This window comes from Papilio polytes, unplaced genomic scaffold (genome assembly GCF_000836215.1).
Source record: "Papilio polytes unplaced genomic scaffold, Ppol_1.0 DF824135.1, whole genome shotgun sequence".
Taxonomy (NCBI): domain Eukaryota; kingdom Metazoa; phylum Arthropoda; class Insecta; order Lepidoptera; family Papilionidae; genus Papilio; species Papilio polytes.
Window position 1 is genome coordinate 698,153 of NW_013525069.1, and position 24,993 is coordinate 723,145.

General features: G+C 35.6%; 1 protein-coding gene across 1 annotated transcript in view; it reads right to left on the reverse strand.

The window, feature by feature from the left end:
- LOC106099369 (RNA/RNP complex-1-interacting phosphatase) overlaps positions 1 to 24,993 on the reverse strand; it is a 43,135-nt gene that overhangs the window by 17,158 nt on the left and 984 nt on the right. Inside the window, exons 3-4 of the mRNA XM_013277899.1 lie at positions 1,629 to 1,663; positions 1,318 to 1,405 (exon numbers count right to left, since the gene is read on the reverse strand). Coding sequence (XP_013133353.1) covers positions 1,318 to 1,405; positions 1,629 to 1,663 — 123 coding nt within the window. The remainder of the gene's footprint in view (positions 1 to 1,317; positions 1,406 to 1,628; positions 1,664 to 24,993) is intronic.

Consider the following 24,993-nt stretch of genomic DNA (forward strand, 5'->3'; position numbering starts at 1 on the left):
TAATCGAAATGACCACGAGGATGTGAGAAATAAATCATGGTAATCAACCAACGAGAACAGAATCAAGAAATGACCGTCAGAACAAATCACATCTATCATTTATAAAAATCACGTAACCCTTCTATTAGCCGCCACGAGTCACCAATTTAATTGAGTGGAGTGTGTATCAATTCGTGAAACGCGCGTGTAATTCAAGTTGACAGCGCCAATCAGCGGCGAGCGGCGAGTGGTGGCGACACGCGCAGCTAGCCGCGGCCAAGCGCCGGCACCGGCTAGGCGCGGCGCCCGTTGACATACGATCCATAAAACTAACTAAAAGATATGACTCTTATCAATTCACATCTACATCACTTATCATGTGGATACTATTAACGCGAATACTAAGATATCGAAGATTGATGCATTTACATCATAGACTGAACTGATGCGTAATAATATGTCACCAATAAACATTGTTAACTTTCGCCCGCGACTCCGTCCGCGAGGAATTAAGAAAAATAAAAGAAAGTAGCCTATGGGTTCTTCGAAACTATCCTCTACATCTATGCCAAATTACATCGATATCTGTTCAGCAGTTTGGGCTACAAACACTACATCCATCTAAACTTTCACATTTACAATATTAGAATCAAGTATTATAGTATTATTGTAAGCTAATTCATTCAAACGCTTACAGATTTAGCTAAATTTTTATATCAAACATTGATGGGACTCAATTAATAAACATAAAAATATAATCACAAGCTAGAATACTTCATTAAAACATAACTTTTACAATAGGATTATGCTAGAAGATGAATATAAGGTAATCATTCGCACGAACAAAGCATCGTAGCGGAAAATGTGACTTTCAATCATAAAACTGAACGTAATTTTATAGGTTCCCAGTATTCTAACACATTTGAGCAGCGTTCTGCTTGCGCCGCGCCGTCCTGACAACTAAATCTCGTTATGTTGAGCCTACAACTAAGTTTTCTCACTCCGCAGTATGCAAAATACTGTTTCATTATTATAAAGTTGGTCGTCCCATCTTTATCTGTCAACCATAGCTGCATCTAGCACACTATTTGATTTTCCAATATTCGAACTAATATATTATCAAACAATACTGATTTGTTTATTAAATTCTGTTAAAAAGTCATTAATGACACAAAATTTCGAACACAGCCCAAATAAATGAAAGTAGGGATTACTCTGAGGCAGTTATGAAGCATCTTCTACTGTTTATCTTCTGCGACTGTTAGAAGCAAAACTAAGAGTAGATATACTAATATGTGGATCAAACGGCAAAAGCTTATTTTTAACAACATTGCTTACCTTCGGATTATAATATCGAGCCGTATTCGTAAGATCTAAAACAGCTCCTATATTAGGTATTCTTAATAAAAGCTGCGTAATATCCCATCTAAAAAGAAAATTCATGTTTTATTAACTAATTCAAACAAACTTACCGACAATTTTATTCGCCGGGGGACGGCAACAGGCGGACCGCAGTTTGTTATTAAGAAATATTGACAAAGCATTTATAATAATAAAAAACACTACTAAACTAACTATATAGATTTGGTTTAAGTATTTATAAACAGCATTGAAATATGAAGCAATAAGTTAACTAATAAGTTACTCACATGTTATTCTCTTCCACATGTTTAACTTGCACAGCCTGAAACAAAAGAGAAATTCATTAGAAATAATCTATGTATAGAAGATCAAGGTTATGGAGGCATCGGAACCTGCTTCCAGCTAGAGACAATGTGTCTTTGAAAACGCCGCACGTAGGCGACAGTGAAGTGATAAGGGCGCTGATCAATCATCGGCCGGCCTACCTCACCGGGGTCGATGAACTTTGCCCGCCAAGCCACCTGACGGGATCAAGTTTTGGACGGGATGTCCAAAACGTAAGCATTTCAAATTAGTTTCTTGATAAAGTGAAAATGCACAAGAGACCAAATTACGTAACTAAACAAAGTAAACGCGACACCTTTCCCAGAAACATTTTCGAACGTTGTTTAACTTTTAAAAAGTGGAGATCCATTAGAATTTCAAATAACTGTAATTTTCCAAAATCGACAGACATAAATTTTAAAAACTCATCTCGGTTGCACCCCAGGGCAAATTTTTTACGAAAAAAAATTCAATTTCATCTAAAATCGCCTTTAAATAAAATGTCAGGCACCCCTAATAATGGGTTTGTAGAGAAGATATTATTTATCGACGGTGTTGACGTGACATAGAAGCATGCAGAAAAAACTACGCAAGCGCCAGGAGGCGTGTCTAAAAGGGGTAAATATTCAATAACGAATTCGCCGGTGGCCTTTATATATTAAAAGAGACCGATTAAAATAAATTCATGAATATTGTATAGCAAGAAACGCGCGTAAATATTAAGCACAGCTTCTTATTCATGCGTTTGATTAACATTTCTTGCGATCGATTAAAATTTAACGGTGACTTGAAAAGTTTTGAAATCAACATCGATGTTTTATAGAAATAACGAATTATATGGCAACTTAATGAATAGCTTAATTAGAACTTAATTAAAATTTACCTACAAACCTGTTCTACTGTATTCATTTATAACGATACCTTATGTTAGTAAAACCTAAATAAGCCGAAACGAATCGGCACAATATCTTTATACCTTATAAAAGGAAATAGTTAAAGACACATTGGAATAACTATTTTAATCTAGGTATAAAAAAATTAAATGCTACATAAGTTAATATCCCTTCAAATTGTCATGTTTAAAACAGATCGTCTTGCACCGTAAACATTACTAATAGGCGGAGTAAAACCGAGCTCTTGTAAGGCAGGTAAAATTAAATACAACACGAGTAGAGCAATAAAATCGATATGATGATCTGTGAACATAAATCGATTCCATTACGATATTAATGACAATCGTAACTCTTAATCACATGGCTGAATCTGCAACCTCTCAGGCGCCTACATATATCACTGAAGGTACTACGGTCAGCAAAAAAATGGAATACGTAATTTATTCGATAAAGTAAATTTTACAAAAAGATTACAGGCCGACCAAAGAAATAGGTTTTAAAAATAAAAACATGGATATTTTCTAGTTAGATTTTTCACGAAATCCTATGCGAAATTAAAACCATCTAATACCAAACATTGTTATATTAAGATATCAAAAACACGTGGTTTTACAAGAATATTTTAGATACTGTTCAGATATGAATAATAAGAGTATTGTGTTATAAAAGATTCGATTCTGTCTATAAAATTATTTATATTGCTGACCATACTCGGTCATAGAGTCTATTCGTTACGTGCCTCGCAACAAGGTGAGATAGATAATTAATGTAGGGAATTATTTGTATGTACATTGCTTATTGAACTCTCACAAATAGAGCTTTATGTAACTTTTAGTGATTATTATTAGATAAAATAATTAACTGATGTTAATTATTTTTCGCTTGATAGGGAATAACATTAAAATTTTAAGTGATAATTTGAATATGCTGGACTTAGAGATGATCAATTTAAAGTATTTTCTCTTTAAAATATCGCGCTAAGCGAAATATTTGTGTTTAATCTTAATTAAATGTATTTATGCGTTTAGAGATTTATCTATCTTGATTTTATCAATAAACTGTAACCGAGTCTATCGAAATCGAAAATGTCACTTAAAAGTATGTATTTACGTCTTTGTCATATTTATGAACATGGTACAATGGTACATGATCGACAACTAATTCAGCATGATAACGAAGCTGCGCTTGAGAATAAAATAATCATCGGTGCATCTCAATAAATCGCTGATTACCCGCTGACAAAAACGCAACACGCGACAACACATTACTTACACGTGTCTGGGGAGTGCAATAAAAGTGAATGTGCCATTTTTACGACACACCACATGAAGATTTGCAAACGCCGTAGGGATGACACCCACCTGCAGAGATAATTATGACTGCTCGCCGATATATTAATTAGGAGTTGACGAAATATGGCACCGCGAAACGCATACAACAAAAATCAAATAAGGCTTGGAGCGGTTTCCCAGGCTTTGCGTGTTTACGTGTGAAAATAACGGAGGACGATTTTAAAAGATTATTGAAAGGGCATTATATTCATTTTATTAAATATATCACACCAAACTCACTTTTGGTTTAAGCATTGAAATTGTATTTTAAAGGCGCTTCGGAAGTGCTCCTTAATTAACTTGATCGGGTATAGTAAAACACAAACATTTCAAAGGCATTCAATAAATGATTTATGGGGTGACTTTTACATTATGCCTAAAACGATACATTGTAGTTCAAACGCTCACAGCATTCCAAGATCTATCAGCGCTGGAAAAGGTTCAATTTGTTTGGAAATAAAACAAAAGCATATTCGGCATTGCATTGCGTCGTCATCTTGTTTTACAACAATCATCTGATCCGTTACGTCGTTTATACCAATGGTAATGATAGCATAATTGACACAGGACAACTATTGTTCCTATTGTGTTCTATTGATATTAAAGTTTTGTCGCGTCGAAAGCGAATGACATCGCTTATTGTTTAAAGGGTCGTCACTCACTCCTGTCTTCTAACAGCCGCTGTGACGCTGTAGATTTAGAAAAGGTGGAGTTGTCTTATCAGCATTTGAAAGTGCTTCGGGCGTTTCATTTGCTCGTTTTATTACATTACCCGTGCGAACAACGTAGATACGTGTTAATGTCGAATCGTAAAGTGATTTAGTGTGTATTTGGCTTTTTTCTATTTAAATGGTCGGCTTCTACACACTTTTTAATACTAATTGATTTGGCATACAGATATCACTAACGGCTCCAAGTACCTTGTTTAGTTATTACCAGTTTTAAACTTGATTTCTTTATTTACATTTATCAATAGGTAATAAATAAGGAAATTGTAAAATATCTCGTCAGCTTTTACTCAATACTTCCTATAACTTCATCTTTTGTATTACTGTTTTCTAAACGCTAATTATTCAACTCCTGGAGAAAATTTAATTACGCCACGTATAATTTGTACTACATCTATGATTTATACTTATAAACAAATTGAACAGTAACAAGAATAGTGTGTATAACGAAAGTAATGAATTACTTCAAAACAGGTCGGTATCAATAACGACTGTATAGTAAATACCACAATGACCGTGAATAATCCCCCTGTCCCGACTCGCCGTTACAAATAAGACATTAAACTTAACACACCGAGTGTCAAGAGAGCAATCATTAAAACGTAATCCTTAGTGTCAAAATAATTGATATGTGGCCAGTGTATCGTGTATGCGGGCTTTGGAATCACAAAGGCCTGCCTCGTTTTACTGATCCAGAATCTATTGTTGATTCGGAACTCATACGGGTCGATATAAAAATTAAGACGTAATATCTTTATCGTTTCGAACATAAATTTGTTTCGAAAAAAGATATAATATAATCACTTATAAAACCGACGTGTATATGGTATCAAAACTTTTTTATCTTAATATTATTTTATGGAATGAAAAACGGGGAGTGGTCAGTGATATTAAGTCACCAGAGCTGTCCGCCAACAGCCAGAATAAATTGAACATAAACCAATACTTTATACTAATTATTTTGAGAGGTCAAAGTTCTGCTCTTAAACAATTCTGTGGTAACACTAGTCCATATCTGGTAAAAGTCTCTAGAGAAAACTCACATTTCAGTATTAAAAAGTATATTTCATAGGCAATAGAATTTTTATGACGTCAATAACGTGCAGTTATCCGATCACGTCTAGACGTTAAATGAGTGTAATATAAAAACAAACAAACCGCATCGCGAACCAACGAATCCAACACCTCTTTATCACATAAAGGCAATAATCACACGAGGAGATAGCGTGATAACTATCGAAAACCATCGCAAAGTGCTACATAAAAATACTGAAGGAATGGGACGCGTTAAAATCGAATTACCGCCTTCGTTCCGAGCGATTAATCGGATGAAAAGGCGATGGATCGAATGTCGGGAGCATTTATTTATCCTAATTGCGACCACCGCGCTCAACTTCGACTCGGAACGATCTGGGAGGTGTGATGGCTGGACACGATACCCTTGAGGTCAACCATAACTTAACCACGTCCACGGACATTACGGAACTACCGTGGTCAAGAAACGTGTAGTTAACAAACTTTTATTCGCTCTAAACGTACGATTGTACAACACGATAAAAAATAAGCTACTCGTATTTGTCGGTATTTACAAGTATAAAATTGTAGCTTCTTAAAATTATTTGACAAACAATCAACAGATGAAATGTAACCTTCACATGGTTACTTTTTTAAACGTACCATTTACACATACACTTCAAAACCGAGCTTATAAGAATAATTATAACGAAATAAAATGACATCATAAAACCAATACTTTAAATATAAAACGCTTAAAATGATTTATGTTACAGAACTGTTGCAAATGGTCACCCTAACCAATATCGCTTTTCGGGTGTTGCAAAATAAGGGGCGGTTGTTTTCTTTTTGGCGTCCGAGCACGCGCTTAAATCTCGCGAAGAGGATTGTATTTTATGACAATTAAAGAACGGAGCGGCACCAGAAGGGATAACGACCTACCACAAATAAAATTGACCAGACGTATCAATTTAAATCAAACTTGTTTGTATAAATATCATACAGTAGATACTCTTACGAAATATATGTCATTTTCTTAGTGTATTTACTTCAGCTTATGAGACATTGTATTATTTCTAAAGCGTTGTAATCTCTTGATCATCATTTTAAATTAGTGCCTTTAGCAATAATTTAATTATGCTTTTCCCTGTTTTTATCATGTCCAATAACCATAAGTTTCCATTTTTGATTGTCATGTAACATAGCTTAATTTAGTTTCCAAGAGTCCAAACAAAAACAACATTGCAATAAAAAACTGCATGCAGAAATTCGTGTAACAATTCTATTTTTAGTGAAAACGCCTTGAAAACGCCGGAAGAGTTTACAACACCTTGCCACATCCGAGACGAGCTCGCGACAGACAATTTGATGCACTACGCAAATACGCTCGTCAAAAAGGTGTGCCTTCTCGGAATAATTACACTCCGCCGTGTTGAAGCGACGGCGCAATTAAAAAAAATATGAGACCAAACTGCATGGTAGGACTGTTGTAAGCCCTGTGACCTTCAATTTTCTTTCGAATGTTTGCTATGTTTATAGTACCCAAAATATTTGAACATTTTAGACATAAAACAAATTAAATAGTATTACATATTTGCAAACGTGATAAACAGTTTTTTTTTGAATAAGCAAATATTTTATGACTTGAAATTGAACCCGCTATGAGATATCGATAAGCTTCATATTACTTTTCGCGTGTAACTTCGGAGTAAGTCACAAAGAGACGCCATACGTAATAAAGGATCCTTAAATTCCTCACATGACACGCAACCGCCCCGAAACTCCGGTATTGCATGAAGACCAATAAAAGTATTTAAACACGAGGAATGTTTTCACCGCCGACACATCCGCGTGCTTAATAACCGCCAAACATTGCACATGACGACTGACCGACATGCAAACGAAACGACGTCGACACCGCCCTCCCTTCAACGCACATTTGTTAAAAAACATAAATTATTGCAATTACTTATGACACAATCAACATTTGGAAACCTACAACATTTTTACTTAATGCTTTAATGCAATCGATTAAAATTTTACAAACTGTGATATCACCATAAAGCAATGCCAAAAATTCAATTCAAAACTAAGGTTGAAAATTTAACAGTAGGAATTTACCACATTTTTATTTGTGTAATTAACTCAATGGGAAAGATTATTAAATTAAATCATATACTGTTAGAGCTTTTAACAAATTGTGATTAATTTATTAAGGGAAATTGAATACACCGCGTTTCAACTGTTACCAGAGATATATTTTAATATCATGATTTGGTATCAAAATAAGACAGTCAAGAAAGCTGATTATACGGTGCTCCCACGAACCTGGCCCGCTGCGCCGCCTCGCCGGCTTGTGAAGTACGAAACTTGGCGCGTACGTGTCAAAAGATGTAATTATGAAGAAACGCAATCAGCGGCCGCCGGCCGACGCCAGAGCGACGTTGATTGAGCGATAAATTTATTGAAGATTAATCACCCTATCGCGACAATCGGTAGCCCAAGTCGCTCTTAATTTGAGGGCGGCTCGCGAACCGATACACATTATGACTTTATCTAATTATATCTACACAAGTCTTGCATTCACTTAACTCTGCCTAGAACCTCTTCGTAATAACTTCATAATTTCCATCTTCAATAATTGAGAAAACAGGTTTAAAATGTTACGCTGCAAATCTCAAACGCTCGGAGTATTCAATTATTATTTTCCAGTAAAAATGCCGTTATGTAAGAAAGTTTGTTGACAATAGAAATCTCACAACCTATTATTGTATAGTTTTTGTAACATTTAATAGTTGCATTTGCCTTAGTAAAACATAGTATCCACCTATGTACGATATTGTAGATATAACTTGTTTAGTATGTGACCCTTCATATGCGTATATTATCCTTAAACCTTCCACTTTTAACTATTAAGACAAAATTTACAAATAACATGATTTAAAAAGATAAGTGCGTAATTGCGTGTACATCAAATTCAATAAACGGAGTCGGCGCCGCCAAGTCGCCGTAATTCGGGTCATATTTTTGATTCAGGATCTCTGTCGTGACTGACTCTCATGTTATGACGCTGCGTATTAAATATGATCATCTGTTAACTTATTGCAGCGAGCAGACAGGAACGGTAACGTGAGATATATCAGGGACAGCATGAACAAATAAGTCGCGAAATCCAGATGGTCTCGGTTGGTAATCATGAAGAACAAAGCGATGTTCATCTTAAGACACGGTAGGTACTATCAAAAATCATTTTAATTGATGACTGCAGCAATAAAAGACAATTCTCCTGCTGTAGTATTTGCGTGATAAGGAAAACTGCACCGTGTAATACATGATTTATTAAAGAAGATAATTTTATAGCCTTTTACCATCTTTTTTTGTTTTTAAACTAAAGATGCAAAAACTATAAATGCATTTTAAAATAAATTACAAATGACAACACACAATCCTATCTTTAGTGAAAGGAATAAAGGATACTGAGATAAAATGTGACACATCACAAGCACGTCAAAGAGGTCCGCCTCGAGAGCCTTTGCATAAATTGAACCCGTAGACTCACATTGTTACTTCGTGTCAAAAATATCAAACAAGGTGATTTAAAGACATGACTTGATAGTTGTACAAGCGGCGACAACCGGCAGATTCATCTCGGCGCGACCTTTGTAACGTATAGTTTTAACTTACGACGCACAAACAATGTAGGCGTAGTGATGGCGCCTGAAAGCACGATATAAATAAATCCTCTCTCGCTCCGAGAAAGAATTATCTACGATAGCGAGACAAAGCGAGAACATCAAACTGAATGTTAAGAACGTATCAACAGAATTTAAATCACATTTTAGTAGTGGTAAATGCTAGCTCGGGGCTGTTTCATACTAAAAAGCCTGACTAATTAGGCGCACTAGGCAACAAAGGCTGTGATATACTCGGCTAGTGATCATCTTTTAGCGTGGTTTAATGGAATATGTTTTATATTTGTATATCAATAAGGTCGTTTGAGGTGTGTTTGTTGTGGAGTGCGTGTGTTCTGTGGGGCTCGCGATGGCCGGACATGATAGGCCGCCCACGCGGAGGCGCCGCGCCGCGAAATTCGTGAGAAGACCTCGCCGGCGCCGAGCGGTAATGTAATGACCGATACTACCCGTGTACATTTATAGCGATACTGTTATTGCTTTAATTATTGTTTTATATAAAAAAAATATAGTTTTTAATCCTGCACATGTATTGTAACAATGCGCTACGTAGAAAGCTCCCCTTAAAAAGAGTTAAACGATCGCAATAAAACTTATTTTCCAAACATTCCTTGGAACCGATAGTGTTATAAATCTCTCGAGTTTTTAGACCTACAAAGTCAAGTATGCAGGTAAAATAAAAATAAAATACAACATATAGTATATAATAACAGAAAAGCTGACAAACTGTTATTGGCAAACATAAAGACAAATTCATCACACCTAGACATCAAACAGTGGTATTCTGCATGCGGCGCGTATAAAGGCGAGAGTCGGGAAAGTCGGTGTAAAAGCAGCGCCGTGGGGCGGAGCGACACACCTCTCTATTACAGCGCAGCCTCGTGATGCTGCCTTACATATACAAGAAGCTAATTAAACTGTTCGAATTTGAGGAGATATACACGCCTCTTGCGAACTATACAAAATCGTAATTTTTTTTTATCCTCAAATATTTGCAAGAGCATCAAACATGATCCAGAATTCAATAAAAAATATGGAATTCAATCAAATATGGTATAGCTTCGAAGTCATTGATTTAACTGTTATAGAGAAAAAATAACGAAGCATAACAAACAAGCTGGCGCCGATTATTATGTTGGAAAAAGCGACATAGTTGAAACCTTTAAAGGAAAGGTTAGCGAGTGGGCCGGTCGATAGTCTTACTGCGGGATATTTGAATATGCAGCCGATTAGATTGACTTCTATCAATGTTTAAACAGCAATTATCGGACTTTCGTTCGGAAAATATTGCCGAGGGAATAGTCATAATAAAGAAATTAAGATTGTGACCAGATAAAATGTGAATTATCGCCGATAAATTCAGCGATCAACGAGCAACGTACGCGTGTAAATTGAATTAAAAGATAAGAGCCGAGGCGAAGGCTTTCGCAGGGAAAATTAATATGGCCGTTTGACCCGGAGCATATTCAGAGCGACGACCCCTCAGATACAAGCTCATAAAGATAACATTACAACGTAAACTAATGTGTTAAATGCAAGTAAAACATTTTAACTTCAATATGCTAATACGACACGAATATTTCCAATAGAAGCTTTCACGTATAATGTTAAAGAATATTAACATAAGTCAGGTATGCCGAAGCTATACATTATTAGCCTTATTTTTGTGGTGAGCAACACGCGACATCGGCCGAATGCACTATGATTTACTGCGCGTCTCTAAAACACTACATGCTTGCTTCCCGTCTAAATGCGCATTCTTGTATAACCATAAAAGAAGTATTTAATAAATGAATTCCTCATTTACGTATGCGGTAATTAATTAATTATGTGTCGACGATGTCCGATCAACACGAAACTCGAAAATTAGCTGACAAAACGATTATGAATATGCATATTAAAATTATTTCGTTGTAACGAAAATTGTAGGAGGCGATTTTTATAGCTAAGTTGGACAAGCGTCAATAAATTACGAAGATAATAAAAAAAATTGTATAGCGATAGAAAATAATAACGTCCGCAAAGTGCTACAAAAACTGTGATCATAAATGACAACAGCGAGACATCCGCATACGTAATTACGTAAATCCTTTATCAATAGAACTTGTACCTCACAGGTGACATCATATCCCGAACCGTACATTCTCATGCGGATTTATGAAAAAAAAAAATTAAACACAAATTACGATAACGACCGTATCAAAAAAACAAGCATAAATAAGATATTTCGCAATATTTCGAAATATACAAAATCTTATTACTTAACTTTAGCAAAGAATAATAAAAAGATTAAAAAATTTAATAATCCAACAAAAAATACATGTATTAAAAACTTAATATCCATTCAATTAATTAAAACGTAACATGTGTAGGTAGTTGTCGAAGTAAGTATTATTTTAATTGTTATATCTTACAAGATTTATATCTCAATTTTTACTGCATATCTGCAAATGTACCATGTTTAAATTAAAATGATAAAGCTACTAGTAAATTTATTGAACATTTGAAAACATAAAAGTATTTTCAACATATTCATTGCAACAAATATAACAGAACTAGAAGTTTATAATATCATAAATCAAAAGCCTACTATCTCACATCTTAATTTGCATCGCCTGGGGCCAACCGGGGACACTAACGACTCACAAACCAAAACAACCAAATTGAACTATCAATTTTTGTGTCCCCAAAAGCCAAGGGCCATTAAAAATTCATATCAAAAGCTATTAAGTTTTTTTTTATATTTCAATCTATTAACTTATGTATCTATTTTGCATTTAATATTTACTTCGTTATAATTTATTATACGCCAATTTCATTTTGAAATAAACCACGTTAAAAAAAGTCAAACTTTACCTTAGAAGTCAAAAGATTATAGTTTTCTTTAGAAACAAATTGCGTGTTCCTATTAATTAAAATACAATACTTTAATAAGTATAAATTAAATACAAATCGATGTAACTTCAGTAACTTCGAAAACTACATCTTAAATTACCCAAAATAATCGATGACTTGTTTATTGAAGTCGGAATGCAATTAAATAATAACACTGCGGCGAGCACTTAATCAAGCTGAGATATCTTATTTAGTAGCGACTAATGAGCGCTGTAGATCACATTCGGTAATGCTGATACAACCAGATAAATCAAGCGCTTTCGAACCAAAACGTATGCGCAACGATTAGGGTATTCATGTTGACATAATGAGCGGCAAACAGAGTTAAACGGTACGATTTTTCATTGCGCAGTATACCGCCCGGGAAAGTACGCGGTTAAACTTAATTTCATTCGAAGACTTAATAGGCTGAGGCCGTTTTTAATTTAACGTCCTATTACATAATCAAATGTAACAATCATGATAAGTCATAATACATATTTGACTATCATTTTTATCGAAATGGTTATATGCATTGCGTAAAAAATATTAAGGCAGTGCTCAAATCTATGGTTAGTATAGAAAATAAATAAGTAACCTAGTAATGTCTGTCTGTATTCATGCTAGACGATGACGAAACTGAGAAAGCTTCTCTGAGAGTCAGCAATGATCGGAACGAAATCAAATTGTGGACGGTACTAAAAGATATTAAATACAACAACAATATGGACAGAATAGTTGCTGGGCTTTATTTACTACCTCGAAATGGTAATGAACACCATAAGGAGACAGCGACACGTGCAATGGTCGTCGTTAATAATAGCATTAAAGATGTAGTAACAAGTAAACGCATGTCTGAGAGGGCGGCTAACACACAGCGCTATCCCGACAGTATCGTGCGTAAGAAGCATTACCATAGTATAGATACGATCGCATCCACGCTCGGCTAGCACGCGAATCCGACCGAGCTCATTGTATGTTAAACGGCGCGCAATTAAAGGGAACGACGCTTAATACACACATTACAAGCGCAATATTAGGCGCTCGCGCACAGTTGACGTGATTAAGAGACGGGGACGTGGGAACAGATGTTGATAGAGAACATAGAAAGCGTGTAATTAAATATAACTAGCAATAACATCATTGCGAAGCAATCATTTAATTTCAATTAGCTCTGTATCAACGGAACAGTGTATATTGACCTACGCAGTAAGGTATTGCTACATAAAAATACAAATGACCACAAAAACATGTAACCAACTAATCTCGCAATGTGAAAAATATTCTGTCTGTGTGCAAATAGAAATAAAACACGAAATAGTAAACAAGACACGTAACAAAGCATTTGTATGAGATTAAATCATAAAATCAAAACGTACAATAGCTATAAAACTATATATCCAACTGCCGTTACGAACAGCGCCAGCATAAAATACCGAATACCATAACACCAAAGCTCTAAAACCAGACAAGCTATGAACGTCGTCGAAGCACAATGGAAACGTGCTTTTATGAAAATATCAATAATGGTATTCCACGTAGTTTAGTGCGCTGTTAATGCGCGTCGGGCTCGCAGACAAATTCAATCGACAGGAACCTCCGTCCCAGCCGCAGGGTGTCCCTCGTTTACATCCACCCGCCTATGTATTTACGCCGCTATTGGAATAAAATTGAGCGGCGAGATTGCATAGGAACTTTCAAAGGGTGAGATCGACTCTTTATGATCGCGTTTTATTGTAGTCATCGACACTGTCGTTCAACAAAAGTGGTACCGTTGGGCACTATCACGGGAAAATTGAGTACTCGATCTTTTGACCTGTGGTACTGTAAAAGTAACGTAAGGGCATGTAAACCCATAACCGTTGTTAAAACTACCCACTCTGTTACAAAGCGACGTACACATTACGATGTCAGTACGCGAGTCCCGAAGCCGATCGTCTCAATACGTTTACAAGATGCGTCTAGTGGCGTTATCACAAAATATGATAGATCGCCGGTTGTAGCGCGACGGTCTCCCACGCGGCGCAACCGTGATTAATTATAATTCGAATTTTATTCAAAGTGAACAGCGGACAAACTACGATACCAATCAATAAACGGTTCCATACCGACGACGGTACCGACACGATACCACAATTTACTGTTGCCGATAGTGCGTATGAAGACGTCAATGCCGCGGTGAATAAGTTGCTTAGATTAGCCCCGGAACAATACTAGCGACATTTCCATTGTCATACGAATCTTCATGTAACAATAGCTTAAGTGGAGTGATTCTATCTACGAATACTTCTATAGTTGCGCAATTTAAACAAAACTCATAAATTTGAGCAATCCTAAAGTAAAACTTATCTGTGTATCAAAATAATTGCTTGTTAAAATATTAAAGCTAATTTGTCTCAAGTAATTTGTTTACAACAGTCATAATTAACTTCAACAGCTAGCCAAGAAGGCGAGAACTCTAAAGGCAAAAGCCGCAGACTGTTCGCACCGTGACAGTAATCACGTCCTTATAACGGCATAAATCATAACGACGAGCTCAGAGCCGCCACAAAGGCATATGACATGCATCCCCGTACCGCGGCACGATAAATAGCAGCCAGCTCTCTTTCGAGAGGGCAATAAGTCGCATGCGGGTCAGAGGTGAAGTGAATAAAAAACGGCCGACAATTAAATGGCGTTCTTGAAGGTTAATGAGCACAATAAATATGTTGTCGGCACCGCAGCTGCAGACAAACAAATGCACGGTGCCTTCACACGTGAGCAGCTATGGAGGCCCGGCGCGACGGGACTGCGAGACCGCAAGCCATTCGAGACTGTACCGCCATTGACGATAAACGTGACTCGAGAACAGATTCTTTTATCCACATTCAAATTATATTTTCTCAATGGAACTTGTGCGATTAGTCTTTTAACAAAGAGATAATCGCACCAATTCTTGTCTACGGCACATAAAAGCTTGTAAGAAATTGAAATTCAAACGTATATTTTGATAAAGTTGATTCAACTTATAGTAGACATTGATGTTTGCGAAATTAAGCTAAGTTTAGCATAACTAATAGCAATAATGATCTGTGATCTGTGAACTGTGATCTTTAGTAATTCAAAATTGTTAATAAAACACCAATACGAGCCAATAAGTTCTGTAACAAATTTGTATATAGCCTCTTAATTTTCTTTTTGTTACAGCGTGACGATAAACGCAGTAGTCAAACACCGCTCTGGCGTCGTAAGTATCCACACACGACTGCACCAGACAGAACCATACCTGCATTTGATTTATAATGAGGAGGGGACAGGGAACCTCGGGTGTGAAGTCATTCGGCAAACTGCAGCATCCTGGGGCATTAATGACCGCCCACTAAAGTCTCCGATGCTTAACGTAAAATCGTCTCTCAACCCATTCTAAATACGCAGCCAGAGAGGGAGGGTAGACCATCATAAAATGGTTGCAGAATGGTATCACAGCGGGTTGCTTTTATAGCTGGCGCCTGGTAAATATGCCGCGAACCTTCGTGAGCTCGGCCTTTTATCAACCGCGACCTTTACATATTTTGTTTTTTTTTTGCACGGGACCTATTTTTATAAAAAGGTGACTCAGCCTTTTAAAGAATGCCGCAGGAGACTCAAAAGAATTTATCGAAACGAAAACTATCTGTCATAAATCATAGTGATCAGAATTTCTTTCCGTACGATTCGATTTGGTAGATCGCCTATAATATCACCGGTGCAAACATAAATGGAAACGAAAGGAACAAGTTTTCAATAATAATGAGGAAGTCTGCACTGATAATTTGATTAACGTCTGCATTGCGACGACCGTCTTTAAATATACTCGAAAAAAAAATGCATTAACATGGCAATCATTACATCTCTGTTGTGTTTCACAAAGTTCAGCTAAACACGTTGTGTGAATTAGACTCGGCTAGTAAGGGGTTTTGAGCCGAGTGGATGATAGAAGTTGTCGGCCTCACGCATTAGGCGACACATTTGCTTGCTCTATCAGCAAATGAATATTGTTGTCGAGTTAAAATCAACAGGGACGTATTAACACGATCCGGAAGGTGGAGAGACGTGGGTGTTCCCAACCAGTCTTATTTTTATACACACCAAATGACAACAAAATTTTGGTTATACACAAGGAAAAATTGTAAACAATAGCGTTAAAAAACCTCTAGACATTTACTTTGTCAGTTTCCGGAACTTATTTTGTAGCAAATATAAAACATATACCTAGGCCAACAGAAACTATTCGTTTTAGTAATAAACTCTAAAACAACAGTCGTTATTAAAGTAAAGGGCTACTGATGCGTTATTCTAAATATAATCTTGGTTATACCTTTAAGGTTAATTTATTTTACTCGTTCCTAAAGATATTCAAATAAATTGAAACATCGGACAAGGATAATACACACATGTCTGATGAAAACGGTAATTTGATCCCTAAGGACGCGTCAGAATGGTCTGCACGAAACCGAGGTCAAACATGATCTGAAACGATGACAAAACGAAAAAAAAAACAGTCAAGCACACCTGTGACTGGCCGATACGCCGCCCTTCTGTTTTAGAGACGAAAGTAAACAATACGAAGATAGTGGACAAACAAATGTAAATGACCAAAATGTGAACGTCATGTTTGGCATTCCCATAAAGTAACGTTAACACATCATTAGAGGTAATGATGCCGTGATTACAGAAGTGGGGGAGGGGAGGGAACAAGTAGAGTCTGGAGATCGCCTGCTTACTGTGTGGTCTTACGCCTTTTCAAACAAGAGACCAAATCCTTGTATTTGTACCACGTGCTCGGTCACTTTGATGATATATGTTTGTACTTTCACTAACCTTGACTTATTATACTTACAGAGAATAATAAACAGAACAAATTAATCATTAACGAATTTATAAATCATGAAAGATTAATTCGTAATTGTTTTTGTTGACTTGTATCAAAGGACTTAAAAAAATAAATTTAAACTTGATGAAAGTACTTCTACACAAACAAGAATTTTAAAGGTAACATTTTAAAGTATGAAATTTTAGATTTGAATAACTTTTGTGAAATCAAATTAAAAAAAAAAACTTCTAGGGGTTTAATTTATATAAGCGAAAAACTTGTACTAAAAAGCTAGTAGAGATTGCTTGTTTTGAAATACATATTTTTTGTGGTTATTTACAAAAAACAAACCCTTTCCAACAGTAGGTTCGGTTATGACATCGGCCAGTAAATCATACACCTACAAAAATTCCAGATCGTCCTTTCCCAAGAGGAACATCGATCGAAATTATTTATCGGCCAGTTATCATATGATCTCAGTAATCGATACGGGTGCAACCGAGAACTACGCACTTTTTATTCATTTATTATAAGCAACCGAGAAGTTATTGCAATTGAACTATGTATAAAAATAATGCACCTGTATAAATATAGTATCTATAAAAATACTTATAAAAATATCTTTTGGTTCAATAAATAAAACTAAAACATTGTGGCCATGCTGGTCCTTAAGTTTAGATATCCCATACAAAATCCATGAAGGGAGCTCTACTACGAACCTCAATTTAAATGATTATAAAGTATAGCAATAATCATCTAGTAGTTCGAAAGTAAATTCGCTGGTGGTCTGAAACAATGCAACAGTGGCGCAACTGCTATGAAAATGGTGGCTTCAGCAAATGTGGGCAATAACAGTGGTCATATAATTGGACAGTAGCGCGTGCGACCGACCGTTGATTGAACATATAAACCAAGCCACCCACATGCCAGTGTACTGCATGAGCCGTCGTTAACACGATTTAGATCCAGATACATTGAGAATAATTGTGGGAAAGGTTTGGTGCCATACTTTATTACATCGAGTTGTGCAATGTTGAACAAACTTAGTTTATGACTATCTGAATAAGTAACATTTTACAGCTTTGAAGTTTATTGATTGATATATGGACCTAAAATTCTCGCAAAAACCAACTCAAGAAGAAAGAAATGTTCGAAATTTCACCTCGTAGTTAATAGTTGTTTATTTTGAATATTATGCATAAATTTTAATTAGAATCTATACAATTCTTATGTTCTAAAGTAATAAATATTGCGTAACATTTCGCACAGTTACGATGTCAGAAGAATCAATAAACATGCCCAACTAATTACTGATAAATACAAAGCAAGTATATTTGAGGAGTGGGAATGCAATAAAACGCTCGCCCATACACCATAAACAGCCGCTTGTTTAAGCAAATCTCCGACATAACTAACAAGTGGCTTAGCTTCACCATAAATTTCCTATGCACATCATGCGTAATTGTAGATTGAAATAAATCAATAAATAAAACCATGTCAATAGTAATGGTGAACATGCGTGGTTCGCGCCGCGTAACTCACTCGTTACGCCCAATAAATTTTAATAAACCTAATTGGATGACGACAGAAAGTTCAAACATAACCAACGATATTGATTTAAGAACCCAAGTTACAATAATTTGAATCTACCGCGCCATTAAATATAGCATCGCATTAAGACTGTAGTCGAGAGCATGGACTTACGTTGTGTGTAATTAGCTATGTGTTAATTGTGTAACCTAATACGTGCTATAGACCCTTGCGCAACGTTATACATACGATAGTCGTTAAAACATATAACGTGTTCGAATGACGTCCAACAAATGAGCAGTGCTGTTTCCAATGGCTCTGCTCATAGCGAACAATTAAGCAAACCAATCGGCTATATATCACTGCGCAAATTGGCAATCAACTAACATTGATTACCGGGAGTAGGGCCCCACGAAGCCGCCTCCGCTGGGCTCCACACGCGCAGGACAAATTTCCTGTAGTCGCCGTCCGCTGGAGTAATACCTTCATTGACTAATCTCTGAATCTAATATTAATCTTCTCTCGCTTTTAAATCCTTGATTAGCGTCAACTGAATAAAACAGAAAAATATTCCATCACCGTAATAAATGACCTCACCTCCACTATTCGGACGTGGCCAGATAACAGACGGGGCGTAACAATCACGATTATCATATCCTGGAATCAACGGTGACATCAGCATAATGATTCCATTGAAGAAAAAAATACACCATAACATGTTTAAGAGAGAAGCGGTGACGGCACTACGTCAACACAGTACTTTGACGCAATTAAGATTTTTGGATACCGTGGCCATTGTGTTTAAACGATTTATTAACATGATTAAAGTGCATGGATTATAAAAACAATATGTTCCAAAACAGCTATTACGAGCCGAGATTGGTTGGCTAAAAGCGTGTGTACTGGGCACAAGGCGACGCAATCAATATTTCGCTAATCCGTGCCTTGCTAACTCGATTTTAGCACATCGACACTAATTCCCTATCATCACCAATCGTAATAGATCATAGGACCGTACAGTTTAATAACACATCGAACTTTTAATAAAATTATGGAAAATTACATTAAGTTTGACTCATAAATATTAGACTTTACGTATTTCCTTGTCACTACCTGATGTGTTTAGTTAACCGTCATTTTAACAAATTGTATATATTTTTTATAACATAAGGTAATAATAAAGATAACAAAGGATAAACTGATAATTCTTAACAACTGTTACAATCAGTATAAACTTACACAACATAAGAATCAGAAGTCAAATTGAATCAGAATTCCCTCTTGTCCGGCCCGCCTTAAATAGCGATGATTTATTCAAGGGTTTCGGGTCCCGACCTCATAAATAAGCCCTTAATAGACGCCTATGTATCCTTTTTTAACATTATCATATGATTAAACTTTACTATTGCTTCACCGTCGGAAATAACAAAGAACACCGTTAACTACACTGTATATCAATCAATTACGAATAGACAATACAAGCATATAGCGACACTAACGGTTTCTATTTTCATTACCGGTTTTCTTAAGAGACCGAAAAAGCATCTCTGGGCAACGTATCCTTGATACGTACATTGGTCCTAGTTTCAGTTTTTATTTTTACGATCGTGTAACATTATATCATTACGTGCCGATAAACGATAAGTGCAATGTATCGGTTGTGGTGGCCTTTCGTTGTAGTCGGTCCAATAAACTGGGTGGAAGATATCGAGCGGCGTTACTTACTCCTCCATATTCCCAAGAGTGTCATCGTTTTATGACTTTTTTATTCGGCGCGACGCGACGCCCGGAGAAATGCAATACCATTCCCGATTCTGATCTCCATACCGATAGTTAAGTGGGCATGATATAGACGATGTAAATGAATCATTTCAACCAATCACAGATCGATAAAATGAAGTAAGTAGCGTCATAGCGTACCAGTAGCAAATTATAAAACGACAGTGTCATGCGTAATATTAAAACAATAACAAATATACAAAGTCACCCCCAAATTGAACATTAACAGAATATTCATAAGCTATTGTATTCTTTTTTAATTAAGAATGTAAGAAATGATGTTTCAATTAGTGAATTAAAAGGAAAATTGTTAGTCGAAAGTTTTATTACAGTATTATTTGTATGAGATGACAATTTATATTATAACGAGACATCGAGAATCACATTAATTCATGACTCTATTGCCGATTCACACTTCTTTGAATGAAATCAATATTTTCCCATATCGTACGGAATATAATGTGTTACACGGGAGGTCTCTCGGGTGTAGTACGGCACGAAATATTCATAAATAAAGATATTACCACGGGTGTATACTTGTCACCTTTGGAACTTGTCGAAAAAAACATAAAAAGGACCTCATTCGAAGTTTATAACTTTATAAGGGGCCTGCGTGTGTGTGCATAATGGTGGCAAGAACGATCAAAGTCATTGCACCAATTGTACATGTCCTCACTAGAGGTTGTATCGTAAAAATGCATTGTGAAAAGAAAATATTGTTATTGTCGCGGGCAAAAGAAGTGTTTGATTGATATGTTGCGTCTGGCGCCCGTAGGACATCGCTTGCGACCATCAAAGTCAGAAGACGTCGTAAACATATTTACAATATGTACTCCAACTGAAACATCATGCTTACTGCAACGCTGTGGCATTTTGTTTAAGACTAGCTGTTCGCCGGGACATTGCTCGGATGAATTTTAATATAGGACGTAAACAATTAAATTAAGGGTGCGTACTTCTATAATAGTATTATGAGTTTAGACATTTTTATACCATAGATATTTATGTACATAAGTAAACATTTTGAAGACTAGAGAAATATGAATATAACAATACAATAGATCAAAATTCCAAAAAACTAATAGAAAGGCAATATCAAATTACAGATACCGATTGCCATTACGGTAATATCCCTTTATAACTCAAAGTAAACAAAACTATCGAAATTTATGAGTGAGATCCCGACGAATAAAAGAGCGGAATCAAAGCGCCACGGAAACCGAATAAAGGAAATATTTCTTAGACGAAAGGAAAAAAATCAAAAGATGGAGAGATAAAAGCGGTCATTCACGGTGCATGGCAAGGGGCACCCGCTGTTTTATCAAATACGAGATTAGTCCTTTATGAGTCGTAGCCGTTCCTTTATAAGGGACAAATATTTTGACACGCTGCTAAGCAAACACACGGCAGATGTGTAACGGGATTAAGGTCAAACCCGTACACATAATTACACATTAAAATATATCCTTATCTAGGGATAAAGGGAGTTCAAATAAAACGCTTCATTTAATTTCAAGTCTTACTTTGTTATCTACATCTCACTTAGCGCAACACAAATCCCGCTTTAAACCTTATTTGTCTTCATCTGAGTAAATCTTCAAAAGAGCCACCGCGGCCGGTTATTATCATGAATTGATTTATGTAAACGTAACGCTAACATTACTTCCAATTTGTAAATCTAAAAGCACTTACATTCATTAAATTCTAAGTAGTTTTAAGTAACAACTACTATACAGTTTTCACAAACTTGTTATAAAACAGAGTCTCACATAAAAAAACTCTTTAGATTAATTTTTGGGCGACGAATTTACGCAATAAAGGACCGCACAGTCCTCTTACTTATTGTTCAAGTGAAACAACAGAAAGTAGAAACTTGGGAGTATTAAAAGAACTATCGAAGAATTAAAATGAAATTACTATCAAAGAGGGGTTGGATAATTGCATAAATGCATATAAGACAGCTTTGAAATCCACAAGGGATAGGAACGCACGCTATCTCGCATCGGCCTGTGACCGACATAGCGCCGTACCGGAGCCACAATCCAATAGCGATCCAAGCCTATTGTCGACACTCAGTTCGCACTGATTAAATTCTTTACCCCAGCTGAGATGGAAAATTAAATTTGTAGGAACAAGAACAAAGCTTTCTTGCTTTTCTTTTATTTATTTAACTATATTAGATACATTTAGAATAATCTATATTAGTATTACAAAGATTATAAAGATAGATAGAGATAAAGATAGATTTGTATTTTGTATTTTTGTAGGCATTAAAATAACTCCAAAACTACTGGACGGTTTTCAAATATTCTATCACTGTTAAAAAGCTACGTTAGCAGTGAGTGAAATAGGCATTATATATTAGTGAAGGACGAAGCCGCGACCAACAGCTAGTTTTGAATAAAAAGAAGAGTAAAGTAAACCACCAATATAGATGATGCACTTTAGATGCGAATCTTGCTATTACAAACATTTTCTACATTATAGAGATATGTACTATTAACACAGCAATATTGCAATTACCTTATGCTTCGCATTTTATTATTTCTACACAAAACCTACATTCTATGTTGACTGACACGTACAGAACAAAGAATTTTAACTACCCGCAAATAGACATAGTCCATGTTGATATCAAACTTTTCGAATAAACAGCAGTTAAACTGATTACAAAGAAAACTGACCGAATCTTTGAAAGACCAAGTTTTTTGTTCATTGATAATAAGCATAACACAACAAAAGATTTACATGAAAATTGCTTGACTTTTGTAATCAATGATATTTTTTAAAGGTTAGTCTAACAATATATATCATTTGTGGTGACAGTTTTATTTAAGTGTACAGAGACGATAAAAGCTAGTGTTAATCAAAAATTAATTAAGGGGAATTTTAGAACATTTTTCTAGTAAAAAACGGGCACTGGATTTAGAAAATCATTACTTTAGAGCTTTTCCTATCATCCTCTTGAAGTTTTCCCTATATAGAGTTGGCACATTACTATTTTAATTATAAAAGCCGTGTTATCTGACTAAAAAAAAACAGTTCTTACCCATATCCTCTTTTACACAAGCCATCCACATTCATTCTTATTACTTTGATTCTACTTCATCTTATCTTTACCTGACCCATTTCATCTAAAAGTATCTTAAATTATTAAATCTAAACAAAATCGTCGAACTCGCAGTGAAAATATAACTTCGAACAAATTAACACACCGATCAGTAGTGAAAGGGGAAGATAGAGGATAGAGAGGTTCGAATGTTTGTCGTGTAACTGTGGTACGGTCGAGTGTGCGACCACAGCCAAGCTACCGACAGTTATACAAACAAGCATTGTACGATTGCACGCCAATAGTGCATCTCATTGTCGGTACTAGTCGCGAGAGCTTATAATTGTATGAAAAAAATTCCCTATACCAACTCAAAGAATTAAATTTTTTTAATTGCCAAATATTTGGCCATAAACAATAAGCTTAGTTACAATTTAGACGCTTTATACATTAATGACAGGATAGTGTTAGATATTTCCACAAATGACTTCCTTTAATATAGACGGACGGCCATATTAACAATACTTGTAAATTAGTTTAAAACATAATAAATAATACATCAAAATTGTTAAAAGGCTAACAATAGTATTCGCACAGAGAGAGGAAATTCTAGAAAAACATTGTTGAATACACTAAGTTCATCTTGATGATGTATGACTTGTCTAAATGTTGTCAAGATTCCTTTGCTGTTTTATAGCAAACGCGAGATTTCCAGTGTCGATTAAATGTTTAAGTATCTTCAAAATAAATTTTAATTAATAGAAGTATTCACACCTTAAATTGTTGATGTGAAATGCTTTCTCACGTTTATTATACCGCAATTAGGGAAGAACTTTATGATTGCTCATTTGCTTTACTTTCAAACGTGAACACTCACGAATTGCACTCTATACTAGATTTCTCTGAATAAGGATGTATCCAGTATAGAATAGAATGCATTTGCAACTAAATCTTAATAAACATTGTCTACAGTGAATCTGTGTAAAATTTTAAAGGTATACTAAACAAAGTTGGTAGAAAAAAGTTATAGTATAGAAACCTCTTGTTTTGCACACTCTTCAAAATGACTCATTGACATAAAATTTTATGTTATAGAGGTTGTGGAAACATTTCTTTAAGTTACTTAGTGTCAATACAGAGATTAGTTGTTTAAGTTAAAGACATTGCATATTTTAAGTTGTAGAGGTTTTTGGCTCTGACGGGACCCTTCCCCTGACATATTATTTTTTAAAGGTATAGAGGTTTTTATCGAGGTTCGAGTTACCGAAGTTCTACTGTATATTAATATGCAACAAGTGGAGACATCTATCGCCAAGCAAATCAACTACTACAACATGTGACAGTGGGAAGTACTACTTTTCAATAATAGATGGCAGTGTCATGTCCTTACGAATGTTATTAATGAACCTAAATCAAAAATAATGCACTTACATAATAATTGCAATATCTAAGTTGTTAAGATATTACTTTGCTTAATAATAAACTAATATGTACAATAATTCTTTTGACCCTTTTAAATGGTTGGAAACAAGTTAAACATAGACAGGGAAGACTATTTATACAGTAAAAGTGTCAATTAGATGAATGAGTGTTTGACTCAAACAAGA